Source organism: Heloderma suspectum, chromosome 4 (assembly GCF_057233095.1).
Source record: "Heloderma suspectum isolate Gila_16-S chromosome 4, 16-S_ref, whole genome shotgun sequence".
Classification (NCBI taxonomy): Eukaryota; Metazoa; Chordata; class Lepidosauria; order Squamata; family Helodermatidae; genus Heloderma; species Heloderma suspectum.
The window spans coordinates 41,576,379-41,595,721 of record NC_139461.1 but is presented as its reverse complement, the minus strand read 5'-3'; the positions used below and the strand labels follow the sequence as shown (position 1 = coordinate 41,595,721).

The window sequence follows — 19,343 nt, the reverse complement described above, 5'->3', positions numbered from 1 at the left end:
TGTGCTTAGCTGCTCTTCTTCCATACTAAGGGTTAGATCCAATACTGTCATTCCACTGACAGAACTGCTTCTGTCAGTGAAACCAGGAGGGGGGGCGATCTCCCTCTGCAACCCTCTGCACATCCTCAAATTCTGCTCCAGAGGGCTGGGAAATTTTCAGGAGCAGATTTTCAGGTGGCACAGAGGGCTCCCGGGGGGAGGAGAGCAGGGAAAAGTCCCGTTGTGCTAGCAGACGTCTGCTAGTATGATGTTAGATTTAACTGTATTTCATCGCTTCATCCAGCTGAATGTATGAAATGGGACTAAATCACTTGATCAAAACCATCAAGGTGGTTTCATCAGGAAATGAACATGTTTATCAGGTAGTCTGTCCCTAGGCCTTAGTAAAAATCTGACTTCATAAGCAGTAGAAACTTTAGGTGGCAAACACGGATGGTTGCAAAGTCCATGAAAAATGAATATCAAAACCAAAATGTTGTTCTTTGGGTAAAGGGGTAAGGTGGGGCAGGGCAAGACAAGCTTATGAGCAACCAAGTGTGCAGCCACAGCAGACCAGTCACAAGTTAAGGAGTTTATTTCCTTTAAAGAAATGTAGTAGTAGTAGTAGTTGATGATGATGATGTACTGCCCTTCATTAACACATTCCAAGGTGGTGTACAAAATTAATTAAAACAACAATTACAATTGAAATAAAAGTCCACAGTAAAACTGGAAGTCTAACTGAGCTAGGCATTAAAATCAAAAATTAGCTTCTCTTGACAATGCATTGCTCAAAATTGAAGTCCTGCAGGCTATATAGAAAGAAGCAGAAGGTGCAGTGCTGGCTCCAGGTTTTTGTGGGCCCTTGGGTAAGATGCTCTCCATAGGCCCCCTCCCTCAGTGACCTGGTTTGCATGATCACTGGAGCCCACCATGGCTTATTTAAGCCACGGTGAGTTGTAGTGCATGCCGGTGCATGCCAGGCAAATATTTAACATTCAAGCCATGGCCACAGCTTGTTGTACTGTCCAAATCCGGCGAGGGTGGGTTGTTGGCATGGTTAGCAAACCACCCAGAACCCATGGGCTGTTTTAGGGTTGAGGATGATTTGTTAACCATGCCAGCAACCCACCCTCGCCAGGTTCAGATGTCACAACAAGCTGTTGCCATGGCTTGAATATTCAAAATGGCTGCCCGCATGCACCACAGCCCACTGTGGCTTAAATAAACTCCAGTGGGCTCCTTGGTCGTGCAAACTGGCCCGGTGTGTCTACCTTCTCATGACCATTGTCACCAGCTGTTATTGTTCCTCATCCTGTTTCTCATAATTGCTACCATTTGCTTACTTGACAAGTAGGGAGCCAGTGAGCAAGTAGGCAGTAACACCTACTGCTCCTCCTCTTCACCACTACTATTGACTGGACCAGAGTGAGGGGCAGGTGAACAAGGAGGTTGTAATGGTGAAGAGGGGGAGCAACTCTGGGGAGCTCTTATTAGTGGGCCCCTGCGGGGGTGTGGGCCAATTATGCCTACCATTGATATAAATTCTGAGAAGGTGGTTGGTTCCCCATGGTCACATGACTCACTGGGTGGGAGGGTTCTTCAGAAGCCTCTGCTAGTTGGACTGAGGTATCTATTTTTTTCTTCCAATCAGATGTCCTAGTAGTGAAGTTAATATGGAACCAGTACCTGACACTCAGGGGTCCTGGTTAGACTCAGGTGGCAACCAACAGTGTCCATGGAGAGTATGTTGGCCTCATAGCTCCTATTTTCTGTATACATGGACCAAAAATGGTTCACTGACATTTTTAACCTCAAATCATAGGTATCTTATGAGGCTGATTTTTTTGTTATCTTGTGAAATGTTTCTACTACATCTGAATCAACATAGAGAATTCCAGCTTAAGGCATGGCTGGAAGAAAAAATAATGAAGTGGATCCTAGTCCTCAGATGCAGAGCCAGACTTCCTAGTTTAGGCATATCTCCAGTGGTGACCAAATGAAGTTTAGCCCTTCATCCCTATTTAGCTTCTTTTCTTTCTGAGTTAATTCCTGTAAATATCCTTCACATGTTATCTGTGTCCAATTATTATGCCATGATTATTAGTGTTTTATTCTACTCTAGAAAAAAGGAAGTAATTAGATACAGCAGCAAGATAATAATATGGAATACATATAAATACGCTATTATTTCTGCATTACATTAGGAATGGAATGCCATTTTTGTTCATATTGGCGCATATTCAGCAATCACTGGTTTTTGAAAGAGTTAGCAACCTTTCTGTGATCCTGTATCTGTGAAAAATCGAAGAGTGTAGCCTCCAAATGAATAAATCCATACTATTACTTCATAGACCACAAATAGTATCATCATTCTATGGCCACAAATGTCTCTGGCTGCTGAGAAAACGCCTGTAATGAATCAACTGAAAATAACTTGCAGAAACATATATTAATAAATATACTTCAGCAGTTTTCTTAAGAATACAGTAGGGCAGGCAAAGTCATTAAAGTTCTTTTCACTTTGCATCTCCCCAAATCATATATGATGGAGTATGTTGCTTCAGTGATAGAGCAATAACTTCAGAATATGCAGGCTGCATGTAGGAGCCTGTAACATTAGTCAGGGATGGGAAACTTGTGGCCCTCCAGACGTTTTGGCCTTCAACTCCCATGATCCCTCACCGTTGGCTCTGCCAGTTAGGGCTGATGGGAGTTGTAGACAAAAACATCTGGAGAGCCACAAAAGTTGCCCACCCCTGCATTAGGTACTTACCACTTTTGTTGTTGTTCAGTCGTTAAGTCGTGTCCGACTCTTCGTGACCCCATGGACCATAGCACGCCAGGACTTCCTGTCCTCCGCTCTCTCCCAGAGTGTGCTCAAATTCATATCCATTGCATCGGTGATGCTATCTAGCCATCTCATCCTCTGCCGTCCCCTTCTCCTTTTGCCTTCAATCTTTCCCAGCATCAGGGTCTTTTCCAGGGAGTTTTCTCTTCGCATTAGGTGGCCAAAATATTTAAGCTTCAGCTTCAGTATCTGTCCTTCCAATGAGCACTCAGGGTTGATTTCCTTTAGGATTGACTGATTTGACCTCCTTGCAGTCCAGGGGATTCGTAAGAGGTCTGCATTAGTCTACCACTGTTGGCAAAGGATGGGTTGCACCTCACAAAGGCTGTGAAGAATGTGTTTGGCCATAGCATGAAGAACTTTATCAGGAGGGCTTTAAGCTGAATCCCACGGGGAAGGGAGACGTAAAGTTGGGGGTAATAATGGACAAGGGCTCATGCACCGCAACAGAGAGAACAGCTCTAATAGCGCCCAATAATAGTCTTCAAAAACATGTAGGAAGAAAACCAGACTATGAAGCACATGGTCTTCAGTGTCTATATACTAATGCCCAGAGTATGGGAAACAAACAGAACGAACTTGAACTCTTAATACAGTAGGGAAATTATGACTTGATAGGTGTAACTGAGACTTGGTGGGATGACTTTCATGACTGGAATACAGTAACTGAAGGATATAACTTGTTCAAAAAGAACAGGAGGAACAGAAAGGGAGGTGGGGTTGCACTATAGCTTAAAAATACATATCTCTACACAGAAATACAGGAGGATGAGCTTGGTAGCCCCGTTGAGATTATCGGGGTTAAAATAAATGGAGCAAAGAATAAAAGGAACCTAATGGTGGGAGTCTACTACCGGCCACTCAATCAAGGAGAAGACGAGGGTGAAACTTTTGAAAAGCAAATAGCCAATGTTTCGAGGAAGCATCATGTAGTAGTAATGGCGGACATTAATTTCCCCTGTTATTTGTTGGGAGACAAATTCTGCAAAAGATGTCCCCTCCAAGAAATTCCTGACTTGTGTTGTGGATAACTTCCTCTTACAGAAAGTAGAGGAAGGAACTAGAGGATTGGCTATCCTTGACTTGATCCTAACCAACAGAGATGACTTAGTGGATAAAGTAGCAGTTACAGGAACTCTGGGGATTGCAGATCTGTAATCAATCAATCTGTAAGCACCTTGAAAACAACGCAGTGATTACTCAAAGCCAACATGGATTTGTCAAGGACAAATCCTGCCAGACAAACCTGATCTCATTTTTTGATCAGGTAACCTTCCTTGTGGACTGTGGGATGCTGTGGACATCATATACCTCGACTTCAGCAAAGCTTTCAACAAAGTGCCCCATGATAACCTGATGAGCAAACTAGCTCAAAGAGGGCTAGATGAAACAACGATCAGGTGGCTCCACAGTTGGCTACAGAATCGGACTCAAAGAGTGCTTATCAATGGGATCTTCTCAAACTGGGTAGAGGTAACAAGCGGGGTACCACAGGGCTCAGTCCTGGGCCCAGTGCTCTTCAACATTTTTATTAATGACTTAGGAGGAGGTGCAGGGAATGCTGATCAGATGTGCAGATGACACAAAATTGGGCGGGATAGCTAATACCCTGGAAGACAGAAACAAAATTCAAAGTGATCTGGATAGACTGGAGCGCTGATCAGAAAACAACAGAATGACATTTAATAGGGATAAATGCCAAGTTCTGCACCTAGGAAAAAGAAACCAAATTCACAGTTACAAGATGGGGGATGCTTGGCTCAACAACACTACAAGCGAGAAGGATCTTGGAATTGTTGTCGATCACAAGCTGAATATGAGCCAACAATGTGATGTGGCTGCAAAAAAGGCAAATGCTATTTTGGGCTGCATTAATAGAAGTATAGCTTCCAAATCCCAGGAAGTACTAGTTGCCCTCTACTCAGCACTGGTTAGGCCTCATCTGGAGTACTGTATCCAGTTCTGGGAACCACACTTTAAGAAGGATGCAGGCAAGCTGGACCAGGTTCAGAGGAGGGCAACAAAGATGATCCTGGGAATGGAAACAAAGCCCTATGAAGAGAGACTGAAAGAACTGGGCATGTTTAGCCTTGAGAAGAGGAGATATGATAGCACTCTTCAAGTACTTGAAAGGTTGTCACAGAGAGGAAGGCCAGGATCTCTTCTTGATCATCCCAGAGTGCAGGACACAGAATAATGGGCTCAAGTTACAGGAAGCCAGATTCCAGCTGAACATCAGGAAAAACTTCCTGACTGTTAGAGCAATACGACAATGGAACCAATTCCCTAGGGAGGTGGTGGGCTCTCCCACACTGGAGGCATTCAAGATGAGGCAAAGAAAGAACAGGAGGAACAGAAAGGGAGGTGGGGTTGCACTGTATGTGAAAAATACATATCTCTGCACAGAAATACAGGAGGAGGAGCTTGGTAGCCCCATCGAGAGCATCTGGGTTGAAATAAATGGAGCAAAGAATAAAAGGAACCTGGTGGTCGGAGTCTACTACCGGCCACCCAATCAAGGAGAAGACAAGGATGAAACTTTTGAAAAGCAAATAGCCAGTGTTTTAAGGAAGCATGATGTAGTAGTAATGGGGGACTTCAATTTCCCCGATATTTGTTGGGAGACAAATTCTGCAAAACATGGCCCCTCCAGGAAATTCCTGACTTGTGTGGCGGATAACTTCCTCCTACAGAAAGTAGAGGAAGGAACTAGAGGATCGGCTATCCTTGACTTGATCCTAACCAACAGAGATGACTTAGTGGATAAAGTAGCAGTTACAGGAACTCTGGGGGAAAGCAACCATGTTGTACTTGAGTTTTTGGTTCTAAGGGAAGCAAAAGCCGAGTGTAGTCAAACACGTACCCTGGATTTTAGGAAAGCTGATTTTCATAAACTCAGAACAATGATCAGTAAGGTCCCATGGCAAGCGATGCTAGTGAGAAAAGGAGTCCAAGATGGGTGGGAGCTTTTAAAAAAGGAAATTCTCAAGGCACAATCACAAGCAATTCCAACAAGAAGAAAAGGTGGAAGACAACAGAAGAAGCCAATGTGGCTTCACAAAAAGCTTAGGGATGACCTGAAAACAAAAACGGACACATATAGGAAGTGGAAAGAAGGCCAAGTAACAAAGGAAGAGTACAGGCAGATAGCACAGAATTGCAGGGATGGCGTCAGGAAGGCTAAAGCTGAGAATGAGCTGAGGTTAGCAAGGGATGTTAAAAACAACAAAAAGGCTTTCTTCTGGGGAGAGGTAACAAGTGGGGTACCGCAGGGCTCAGTCCTGGGCCCAGTGCTCTTCAACATTTTTATTAATGACTTGGAGGAGGAGGTACAGGGAATGCTGATCAAATTTGCAGATGACACAAAATTGGGAGGGAATAGCTAATACTTTGGAAGACAGAAACAAAATTCAAAGTGATCTGGATAGACTGGAGCGCTGGGCAGAAAACAACAGAATGACATTTAATAGGGACAAATGCCAAGTTCTGCACCTAGGAAAAAGAAACCAAATGCACAGTTACAAGATCGGGGATACGTGGCTCAACCACACTACAAGCGAGAAGGATCTTGGAATTGTTGTCGATCACAAGCTGAATATGAGCCAACAATGTGATGTGGCTGCAAAAAAGGCAAATGCTATTTTGGGCTGCATTCATAGAAGCATAGCTTCCAAATCCCAGGAAGTACTAGTTCCCCTCTACTCAGCATTGGTTAGGCCTCATCTGGAGTACTGTGTCCAGTTCTGGGCACCACACTTTAAGAAGGATGCAGGCAAGCTGGAGCAGGTTCAGAGGAGGGCAACAAAGATGATCAGGGGACTGGAAACAAAGCCCTATGAAGAGAGACTGAAAGAACTGGGCATGTTTAGCCTTGAGAAGAGAAGACTGAGGGGAGATATGATAGCACTCTTCAAGTACTTGAAAGGTTGTCACAGAGAAGAAGGCCAGGATCTCTTCTTGATCATCCCAGAGTGCAGGACACAGAATAATGGGCTCAAGTTACAGGAAGCCAGATTCTGGCTGAACATCAGGAAGAACTTCCTGACTGTAAGAGCAATACGACAATGGAACCAATTACCTGGGGAGGTGGTGGGCTCTCCCACACTGGAGGCCTTCAAGATGAGGCTGGACAGCCATTTGTCAGGGATGCTCTGACGTGGATTCCTGCATTGAGCAGGGGGTTGGACTCGATGGCCTTGTAGGCCCCTTCCAACCCTACTATTCTATGATTCTATGAGGCTGGACAGCCACCTGTCAGGGATGCTTTTACTTGGATACCTGCATTGAGCAGGGGGCTGGGCTTGATGGTCTTATAGGCCCCTTCCAACCCTACTATTCTATGATTCTAACTACAACTAGTTGTAGCATAATTTGTTAATACTGGTTCACAGTATATATCTTCAACTATGTTAAGTATACTAACATTACTGATGGATGAAGCCTGTGTGGATGTTAAAGTATATTTTGGTGTTTCTTAGTTATCATTCCAAATAAAAACACTCTACTTGTCCAATTCTTTTTAATTTGTGGGATAGTTTCTTTTATACAGCTCATTATACAGATTTTGTTTCTTTTTTTGCCCCTCCAGAAAAACTTTGCAATAAGAAACGGCTGGATCTTGTGTTCGTCATTGACAGCTCTCGTAGTGTTCGCCCTTACGACTTTGAGAAAGTGAAAGAATTCATCTTAAATATCCTACAGTTTTTGGATATCAGCCCAGATGTCACTAGAGTGGGGCTCATACAATATGCCAGCACTGTGAAAAATGAATTTTCGCTGAAGACCTTTAGGAGGAAACAGGATGTAGAGAGAGCAGTGAAAAGAATGATGTACCTTGCTACTGGCACCATGACGGGATTAGCTATTCAGTATGCGATGAACATTGCATTTTCAGAATCTGAAGGAGCTCGACCACTCACTCAGAATGTGCCCAGAGTCATCATGATAGTTACAGATGGGAGACCACAGGATCCTGTTGCAGATGTTGCAGCAAAAGCTCGAAATTCAGGGATCCTAATTTTTGCTATTGGTGTGGGAAGAGTAGATATGAATACACTCAAGTCCATTGGGAGTGAACCTTATGAAGACCATGTCTTTTTGGTTGCAAATTTCAGCCAAATTGAAACGCTGACTTCTGTATTCCAGACTAAACTTTGTGGTAAGTCACTGAAGTATAAGGGCTTTGTTGAAAATATTCACTCTCTAATATGTGTGTGTGGGTGTGTGTGCGCATGCGCGCAAGGTTTTAAAACATAAACAGCTGTATACCAGAACAATTTGGTGACAAGTTACTCACACATACATGTGTATCTCTCTCTATCATAGTTTACCATTTTTTGAAAGCTCCGCTTACAGTGATTGAATTATGAACATGCATGTGTGAATTGGCCCTTAGGATACGTTTGCCTAGAGTAGCATTCCCCAACCTAGGCCCCTCCAGATGTTTTGGCCAACACCTTCCATCATCCTCAGCCAGCATGACCAGTGCTGGAGGACCCAGCTAGGGAAGGTTGGCCCAGAGCCTGGTGCTTCCATGTGAAACTGCCAGAAGTCTCCTGAAAGTGAAAATGGAATCTGACACAAGGAAACTACTATGCTGGCATCATGCTTTAAATTGTGTGGACAGCACAGTCCATCCTAAATTACCTCTTATCCTCATCTGTAATACAGATGTGTTAAATACTCATGGGGACTGGTAATAGATATGTTCACTCAATTCATCCAATTCCTACACCAAGCCAATGTAATCAATTTGGTAACAAAGGGCAATATTCAAGGCTGCCACTCCACTTACACCATTGACATAGCGCTAGCATAAGCGACCTCTAGCACAACACCAACAGTAAATGCTGGAACAACAGGTTTTCCTGGGAAACCTGTTACACCAGCATACACTATTGGCATTGCACTAAAAGTCACTTATGCTAACGCTACATCAATGGCATATGCAGAGTGGCAGTGTTGGCTACTGCCCCAAAGATGCAGTCTGCTGTATTGGATAGAATGGTGGAAGACCTGGTTTCAAATCTCTGCTCAATCATGATGCAAAATGTTCTTGTAATTGCAAGTAACAGGATGTAAAAGAAAGCAGCACAGAACCCATGACTGAGTTTGCAAAGAAATTAACTTGAACTGAAGAAACAAAGCAGATTAGAGTAGTGGTGACTGCTAGAGAAAAGAGCCTAATTTAATGTTTGTAGTCATTTTTAAGAGCAAGAATCTTAAGATTTCATGTGCAAGCAAACAAAGGCATTGGCTGGAATGTATGGATTCTGCTTGCCAGGGTAGCATTGAAAAAACATTGCATTACGCATGGCCTGGCATCCTAAGGGCTGTCTCAGCAGGCCTTCCCCACACCCCTCACCAGATTGTGCCAGCAAAACATAGCAGGATTGAGGGCCTTTGTAAAGACATTTGGGGCAGAGCTGCATGGCACTGCAGGCTGTGCCCTGCTTGCTTACCACAGGTTAGGATGAAATTGCAATGGCACAAGCTCCAGTTTATGCTGCTACTACAGCAGCAAATGCAACGGCAAAGGACAAGGCTGCTTGGCAAAAATGGGAAAAAAGAGCAAAAAGAAAATGGGGGTGAAATAATAAGCAGGTGATGGCAACATGGATCAGATGGTACTATTTGTGAGTAGCTGCTATTAAAAAAAAAATCCATTGTTTAGCCCCTGTCCCGGCTCATGTTTGTCATTTTAAAACTATGTTTTTTCTTTGTCCAACATTTGTACTTTAATGCCTGCCTAAAACTGTTTTTAGTAGGAACTATTTTTAGTGCAGATTTCATAAATTTAATGTTTATTTTGTCTGTGGGAAAAATATTTTGAACATCCTAGCCTTTTCATATATTAGCCTTTAGGAGAGATAGTTTTGTCTGATCACATATTTTTTCTTGCTAATATATTACTGTTCTTTTTTCAGTCCAACACATGTGCAGTGTAACTGAACACGGTTGTGACCATTTCTGCATCAACACGCCTGGCTCTTATGTATGTAAATGTAAACAGGGATATATTCTGAACTCAGACCAGAGGACTTGCAATAGTGAGTTTTCTATCTTATCTCCCTTCATAAATACACTCTTTGAGGTAGAATTGATCAACTGGAAAGTTATCATGATGTGAAGCTGTGACGAAGTATTTGACATGGATGCATTTAGAGTCCTAGGTTTTGCACACAATATAAAAGTCTTACATTGATTATATGGTAACATATGGCCTTTTTGTATTCCAAGTGGTATCCTGTCCTTCATATAATATTTAGTTCCAGTTAGTTAAAGCAAAGAATGACAAAAACTAAGTCCTACAACTCCCAGCATTCTCCAACCAGCCAACCTGGCTGGAGAATGCTAGCAGTTGTAGGACTTTTTTATTTCTAAATATACATAGGATTGTACCCTTAGATGTGAAACAGTTTCCTTAGGTGGGGTTAGGTTCAAGTTTATGCAGCTCTAGCTTTATTTATTTATTGTGTCATTTATTTAAATTACTCATTTAAAAAATGTATATACTGCCCTTCAGACATGCTTTCGAGGAAGTTTACATAAAAGACAAGAGGATAAAATACATGATAAAAATATTTTGGGATTTGCCTTTATTCTTGAATGTTCAGAAGCAGATAAGGCCAATGATGGTTCTTCATATAGCCTCAAATTTCTGCAGAAATAAATCACTCCTGTTTATCTTTACAGACAGTGCACTGTCAACATAAACCAGATGTATTTAACTAAACACTAGCAGCGGTTTTCTGATAAATTCCCACTCTAAGCTTTCAGTCCACAAGTCACTTACCCTTTAATAACCTTTTAAAACCACTGGCCACAGTCCACATCTCATTAAAGTCAATGGCAAGGTTCTCATTGATTGTAATTATTATGGATTTCACTCAATAGTTTCAATCCTGCATCCAGTTATACACATTATAAACCCCATTAATTTCATTGGCATTAACGTAACTTCATTGACATTGGCGGTAGGGGCAGGCAATGTGACAGGAAAATCCTACTGGCTGGAGGGATGCTGGGAATTGTAGGACTTTTTTTGTCTAAACATGCATAGGATTGCACTGTAAATGGCTTGAAGGGTGTAACCTTCAGTACGTCATGACTTTCGTTGGTAAGCTAGAATTTCGAAACTGTTTAGCTCTACAAAGGATCCTGAAATGGCTTTTGTGCCATTTCTTTCTTGCAGGGGCAGAAACATAAAGTGAAAAGTCTGCCACCCAATTACAACCAAATAGAAGCCATTTCCACAGCTGTAAGAGGACTTTTGCACCTGTAACAGGATTTGCCAATAAGAGAAGTATAATTTCTAGGATGAGTCAAAGAAACAAAAGCACCTGCAATGTGTTAATCATGTGAAGTCGTGTCCATGTGTTTAAGGGGAAGTGTGGCTCTGCCTCTGTGCAGCATGGACATCTTCAGTGGGGAAGCCTACATGCACAGACCTCTATGTGCTTATGCTTTCATGGAAACTGGAACCCAGTGCAATTGGGGTCCTAGTTCCTGTGGAAGACTATGCACGTAGAAATCTATGCACATAGGTTTCCTTGCTGCAGGCATCCATGCTCAACATGTGGACATGGGGGGCAAGGGTGGGGAAGCAAATCCAGTCCCACTGCCCCTTAATTGCTTGGAACCCCATTAGATAATTAACATGTGATAGAACAGCTATTTTACACCTCAAGCTAGAGCTATGTGCAAGAAAAGTGAAAATAAATCTAAAGATGTTCTTCTTCAGGCACAAGAACCTGCCTAACCTCTTGCATACACAGAAGAATGAGAAGTGCTGCAGAACCTACCTGCTGTAGCACAGGTTGAACTCTTGCACAAACTGTTCCACAAGCATTTGCAAAGCAGCACTTACAGCTATTTTCTGTCCACTCTTAGTTCTTAGGATCCAATCTGCAATACGATAAACACTTTCCTATGAGTAAGTCAAATTGAGCTAAGTAGAGCTTTCTTCTGAGTAGACATGCACAGGATTATCAGTACCTGTAGTGTGCTTGTGGAAAGATCAACCAAAATCATCACGGGGCTTTCCTCCCTTAGGAGGAAAGGTTACAACGTGTGGAGCTGTTTAGTTTAAAAAAAAAGTTAAGGAGGGACATAATACATCTGTATAATTTAGGCATAGTGTGGAGAAAGTAGATCGTTTTTCTCCCTCTTATAGAACCCAAGGTCATTCGATGAAGCTGAACGATGAAAGATTCAGGAGAAATAAAATGATGTCGTTCTTCACACAATGCATAGTTGAAGTATGGAATTTGCTACCACGAGGTGTGATGGCTACCAATTTGGACAGCATGAGAAGGGGATTAGACAAATTCATGGAAGATAATCTATCAATGGCTACCGGTCATGATGGCTACCTCCAGTATTGGGGGCACTATGCCACTGTATGCCAGTTGCTGGGGCACACAAGTGGGAGGATGCTATTGCACTCATGTCCTGCTTGTGGGCTTCCCACAGGCATCTGGTTGACTTTGGTCTGATCCAGAATGTCTGTTCTTATGTTCTCATTATTGGTTTTAATTGTTGTTAGCTGCCCTCAGCGATGCATAAGCACCAGAAAGGCAGGATACACATTTTTAAAAAAATAAAACCTGTTTGAAACCTGTGCCTTGAGCCACTAAGATTTCCTTTTCTAAAGAAAAAAGTGTATTTCAGGGGCAAAATACATTTTGAAGATGTATTTTATAGCTCATCTAGTTTATCAAGGCAGAAAAAAACCTATGGTAAGTCTTGATGGAAATAGAATATATACACCATGCTCTGGGAAAGCATGTGCGTATTTGTCATGCTACCATATGGAGCACAGTTTATATAAGTAAGCAGTTATTTCTTTCACCACATATTTAATTTATATTTTCAGCGTTATATCTAGGCTTTTAAAACACAAGTATTACATATCAGTTTCTAGTTTAGACACTGTTTTAGAAAAAAAGTTTTTAAAATGAAGCTGTGTATATATACTGGACTTAGATTAAAAATGACTTGTTTATATTAACGTCTCTTTTATATTCATCTTTATATTTCCCTGGTCATAAATTCTTCAGATTGTAAAAACAATCCGCACAAGCAGGAATGACATGAAATAACTGAAGGAGAGCTTGTTGTTGATATTTAATTTCTAAACTTAAAGAATGGTCAGTTGTCTCCTTATGGATTTAAAAAAGAAAGCCGTGCTGCAAAATATTTTATTTTTCAGTGACTTAAATCCTGTTTCCTAAAGTTATGTCTCAAAAGTTCATATTCTAGCTTAAAAGAGATTATTTACGCTGCCAGCACTCCGCAGGTTGGTTATGTATTGGCTTTGGGAAAATATGCAGCCAGTCTTATAATTCAATAGTTTCAAACCTTCTATAATCTGGAGATGACGGACTCAACCTTGGGGGACCTAGGAGTGGCGACAGCCAACAGGAAGCTCTGGCGTGGGCTGGTCCATGAAGTCACGAAGAGTCGGAAGCAACTGAACGAATAAACAACAAATATTCAGAGAACTACAGTATCCCTACACAAACTTAACTGTTGAGAAGCTTCTGCATATCATATCTGTTATAGCAGACATAATGACCTGGTTCACACATAACACCCATGGTTTATTTAAGCCATGGTGAACCCAAGGTTTGCTGCCCTACCCACGGTATGTCAGGCAGATGATCGAACAAACTGTGGTTTGTTTTCTCAATCCCTAGGTTGTTTGTTTCCCACCTCCTTCACCCATTCCCTCCCTGTATCCGAAATGCCTTTGCGGCACTGTGGTACTGACATGTAAAGCAGCTGGGGGTGGGGGACCACTTTTGCTTGCCACTTCTGTAGCCTGGCAAAACAACCATGAACCCCCAGTTCTGGGTTCACATGTAATAACAACCCATGGTTTAAACAACCCAGAGTTCACAGCCCAACAACAAACCATGGGTTCTGTTTCTAGGTTGTTTGTGATTAGCAACCCATGGTTTGTTAGCCCAGCTAGGTTTGTACATCACAACAACCCAGAATTCAATAATCCATCGGTTAAATAAACCGTGGGTTAGCATTATGTGTGAACCAGGTCAATGTCTGCATTGCAGAGGGCAGTAGCACACATTCTAAAGCCCACCTTCAATTTGCACAGAGCACAGGCCAGAGTCATTGACCTCATTGTCAACCTGTGTAAATTGATGAGACAAGTAGCTATGTTTGTCCGTTGCACCAAAAACAGCAGAGTCCTATAATACCAAATTTATTATGGCATAAGGTATCATGGACTAGAATCCACTTCACTGGATGCAAGATGGGGTATCCTTAGATGGCAGGGTTCTATATACATTGGTGTGGAGGAAAAGAAAGGAAATGTTGTAAGTAGTGAGGTCATATGGCAGTGGAATGCAAATACTACAGTCTGAGACTATTCAGGTAAATGAGGGGTGGGGAACTTCTTTTAGCCCAAGGGCTGAATTTAATTTTGGAGAATCCCACTCCTTGCACAGGGGAGCTCTACGTGCCAATATTTGCCTTGCAATTCCTTCACACTTTCTTTGAACATGTAAGGGTGGGAGGCAACTGATTCTCCCGGTATAAACCAGGCTGCGGGCTAAACCAAATTGCCTGAATTGCCTCGTATACATTGTAATATAAATCCCACTTCAGTGCATGCAAAAACAGTTTTCATGTCTCTATTCCATGGAAGACCTAATATCATAATCTTTCCAGAATCTGTGTAGGATTCTTATATATATTACACACATATACTTACATACATATTATAGATTTTATTTATACATATTATCCACTTTTACTTCCCTAGACTGTGTTTCAACTCTGAAGCCTAAAATAGAATGCAAAAACAAAACAAAAAAGCACAGTTAATTCTTTGTAGGATTGTAATGACCGTTTACCATTTTTAAAAATTTTTTCAGCCCAGGATTTATGTGAGGTCGAAAAGCATGATTGTGAACAGATATGTGTGAATATACCCGGATCCTACGTCTGCCAATGTTATGATGGCTATGAACTTGAGGAAGATGGGAAGAAATGTTTTAGTATGTATTTACTTTATCTGGTCTTATATTAAAAAGAGGCTGTTTTCATTGTGATAAATGTCTTAGGATTTCTCTTACCAGCTGAAAATATTATAATTCCATATAATGCTTAACCAGTAAAATCATAATGCCTGGAATCCAAAGGGTTATTTTGGGTACACCACATTCCTGGTGAGATTTTTTACTTTTTGTTGTCTTTAAACAGCAGGTTTCCCATGTCATATCAGATACTACTTTTGAAAGTCCCCTCAGTTTCAAAAGTAGCCTGCCATGTGGCATGGAGTCAAGAAACACAAATTCAAAGCTTCCTTAGACACATGAAATTAGTTATGTGGTCCTTTAGATCCTAGCCATTGTTAACAACAACCTACTTAGAGTAGGTTTTCATATTACCACAGGGTCACATCACATTAATCACTCAACGGACACTTCCATTCCGATGAAGAAGATAAGTCAGCTAGCAATATATGGACTGTAGCTAGACCATCGTCTCTAGTTTCCAATGTTTGGAGCACCAGAAATGACAAAATTTGCTGTGGCTGAGATCCATAAGCTATCAGCACACACATTACTTTTCTTGTGAAAATGGAAGACTCAGCTGGATGAAAAAAGTGACCCACAAGAAGCCCTAACATAATGTAAACACTCCGACCGCTAATGTGGGGATGGGAGGGAGGAATTCACTCACAGTAGCAGTTTCCATAAGCAAGAGAACTCTGGTGTTGACAACAAAACCCGCAGCCACACCAGTAAACTAATATTCTTTAATGATACAGGCTGTTTCTGCAATTAATGAGAGAGGTTCGGATGATAAGCAATAGGGTCTATGTAATAGGTTGTTTCTAATGTCATGGTTAATGGGTGGTTTCCCACCTTGTGGGCTTCCCTTATTCAGTGCTTCAGGAGAACACCTTCATGTTTCTTTGGGAGTTTTCCTTGATGCTAGATATTTGTCTTTCTTAAGCTTCATTTTTAAAAGCTTGCTAAAAATTCCATCATGTGTTCAAGGGTTTTTCTAGGCCCATAAACACGGTCACACCCCAAGACTTCTCCAGCTGTAAGCAAACAGCTTCCCAGAGTTGTACATTCTCTCCAGCTGTCTTCACTGTGAAAGTCTGAAACCCATAAAAACTTACTGCTGTTACAATGACAGCTGTTTTATGTTATCATTTTGCATGAGAAATGGGTAATTCTGTATTCTAATTGATACTTTACATGCATTTTTCAATTGCTGATTGCACAATTATTTTTACAAAATTGCAAACATTTGCATTTCTTGTTTGTTTATATAAATATTTTCATTTGTTTAAATACTACATGTTCTATGTCCTGCTGAGATCCCTAAAGTCAACCAAGCTCATCTTCTTTAGTATACTGTTGATACAGTAAGAACTAATATGTAGTTTGCAACTAATTCTCACCCTTTTTTAACCTCAAAGTAAGCATGTGGGGGCCTGATCTGGACCAGGCCAGATCCTGCTTGTGAAGAGGGGAGGTTTAAACCTTTCCACCCCACTACTCTTTTTCCTAAATTTCCCCACCCCCCGGCACAGGAGCTAAAAAAAAGAAAAGAAAAAAGCACCCATTGGTGCCAGTGGAGTTTAGTCTGTATAAACGTCATTCTTCTATATAATTTTCAAAAGATGTATTATGTGATTATTTCACCATCTACTTCTCACAGGAGGACTCAGTCCACCTGCAGTTCGTATTAATAGCTGATCTGTGGGAACTGACTTCTGTGAATTGGGTAACCTAAAACTTTTAAATTGTCATGCAGCGACCAAATATGTCTTAGTTCTGAAAATGTCATCAGGGATATGTGCCTATCCCTTGTGGAAAACTTTTAAATATGAATACTTGCAATATTGATTCAGAATCCCCCTGTATTTTCATTAATTTCTGCTAAACGATCATTTGTTGTATGGATTCAATTAGTATTGTGTAGAAATATTATTTAAGGGTGAAATCCTATGCATGTTTAGACAGAAAAAAGTCCCACAACTCCCACCATTCCCCAGTCAGTATGGGAGTTGTAGGACTTTTTTCTGTCTAAACATGCATAGGATTGCACACTTAATGTAACATAGTTTTGTCTCAAATTAGAATTCTGATGGCTGCACTGAATTGTTACATTTTTATGGTATGCCCCAGGTCGTTGTACCAGACTAATAAAAAGGCTGGACAAGTTCAGGGGAAAAGATTATTCTCTTCCATTTTTGCACAGTGCTTCCTTTCTTCTAGCATTTATTATATGTGCCAAATGAAATAGTGTATGCCACATATTACTAATTTCAAACTTTAGAATATTCACTGTTTCTGAAGATCTCCATTTTACTCCCAGAATAAAGATAAATTACAGTGAAAGCAAAGTCCAGCAATGCTGAACAGTCTCTGAGTTGCTTGATAATCAATTATATAGGGCAGCAAAATATAGCTAACAATGTTTTTGTTAGTTAATACTGTTTGTAAGATACTGAAGTGGACAAACTGAAATAATACTACAACGTTACACATACGTAGGCATGAGAGAGAGCACAAAAGAGCTTGCACACATGGGTTTTTGTTTGTATACTGCAGTCTACTTAGCAATAATGTGGTTTATGTAGCAGGGGATGCTGTTGTACTCATGTCCTGCTTGTGTACTTCCCAACATCTGGTTGGCCACTGTGGGAACAGAATGCTGGACTAGGTAGGCCTTTGGTCTGATCCAGTGTAGTTGTTAAGTTTTACCCTCCAGAACTTAAACTAAAAAAGGTCTTCACACCCCCTTTTTATATAGATACATTGAATATTTGTATCATATTTTTATACCACCCTTCCTCCAAGTACCTCAGGATGGTGTACATGATCGAGTTCCCTCCATTTATTCTCACAATAACCTTGAGGTGTAAGTTAGGCTGAGAAATAGTGACCTGACCAAGGTCACCTAGTGAGCTTCATGGACGGGGGTGGGGGAGATTTGAAGCCAGATCTCAAAAGTTCTAGTCTGATATGCTAACCATTACACCATACTTGCTCTCGGTGAGAAATGTTGCATTGAGCTTTTCTATACAAGGCTGTTAATCAGCTGTATCTACTTTCGGTTTCATCACAGAATTGATATCTGAGCACTACACAAAGAGCATTTCCTTTCCTGCTACTACATAACCTCTAGGTGGTGGTATAGCAGTCTTATAGCAAATACACAAGTGAAAGAAGTGGTTTCTTTCACTTTCACAATTAAACGCTGCATTTTGCCTGCTGTAGAAAAACTAGCTGAAAGTTCTGTTTAAAAACAGAAGTGCAACTGGAGGGGTACGATGTCATCTAAAGAACCCATAAACAACAATGAGTAGGAAATGACAAGCACAATTCATCACCAAAAAAAGTGACAAAAGACAGTAATTTGCATACACATTGCATATGCTAGCTTATATGTATAGATGAAAATTTAGAAATAATTATTACAAGTTAAGTGGAAATATAGTAAAACTCAGCATAGTGTGGATGACTGTGATCAGGTGGACTGTGTGCCTGCCTTTCAGTCTGCTGTTCGGGTACTGTTGATGGGCAGCCTCTTATGGTTCTTTATTTTTAAGCTGGAATTGGACGGGACAGCCCTTCAAACAATTCTTTGTCCAACCTTTCAAATACTGGAGTGTCCTCTGTAAAAGAGGACACATGGCCACCCTAGAATATCTGTCCCTCAGATGGAGAAGTCTCCCAGTCCTGCTACTTTATATCTTTTAATTAGAAGTGCTTGGTGTTGATCCATGCATGCAAAACATGTGCTTTACTACCAAGCTATGTATGACCTCCAGTACCACATTTCTGACTTTTGGCATTATTTGATAATTGGGGCATATGTGCATGGGGATTTCTCATGCTCATGGTTAGATGTCTTAGTATCAGCTAGGAATGTGGGGGAATACCAGAAATGTATAACGTCCTATATTTGGCTTTGCTCACCTTTGCATCATGTGGTGCTATCTACACAGACTCCACAATTTTCCCTTGTATATTTCTGTTGACAACTAAGAGATCACTTATGAGTGAGCACAGATTTATGTAGCTTGAGAGAGTACAGATTGCCCTTGTAAATAAGGATCAATTATTTCAACGTTTGGTAGTTCTGATTTTTGTAATGCAGTTTATTCCTAACATAAAGGCCATGAAGTTATAAAACCACTGACATTTAAAAGTCTAATTTTCAGTAGGATTACTTTGCAGAAAGGGGCAAAGCCTGTGTTGGGTTTGCAGTCTTTACCCTCTAAGGGCCAGTCCATAGGTTATAATTCCCACATAAAACCTAGCCAATTAAAATAATATAATTTAGGAACGTAAGAAGAAATAACTTTTGCACAGCAACTGCACCATGCCCTGATTGTAAAATGTTGTCAGCATCATCACTGAACCACCATTGGCAGCCACAAGTAGGTTTTTTTCCCCCTATTGATGCCTCTACTTTTCTGTTGTTAGTGGACCTTAAAGCTTGTGGGCATTTGCAG

The 19,343-nt window shown here is 41.1% G+C and overlaps 1 protein-coding gene across 1 annotated transcript in view; it reads left to right on the top strand.

Moving 5' to 3' along the window:
- The window catches only part of MATN2 (matrilin 2), a 78,374-nt gene that overhangs the window by 13,957 nt on the left and 45,074 nt on the right, over window positions 1–19,343 (top strand). Inside the window, exons 3-5 of the mRNA XM_084849061.1 lie at window positions 7,419–7,988; window positions 9,757–9,879; window positions 14,734–14,856. Coding sequence (XP_084705187.1) covers window positions 7,419–7,988; window positions 9,757–9,879; window positions 14,734–14,856 — 816 coding nt within the window. The remainder of the gene's footprint in view (window positions 1–7,418; window positions 7,989–9,756; window positions 9,880–14,733; window positions 14,857–19,343) is intronic.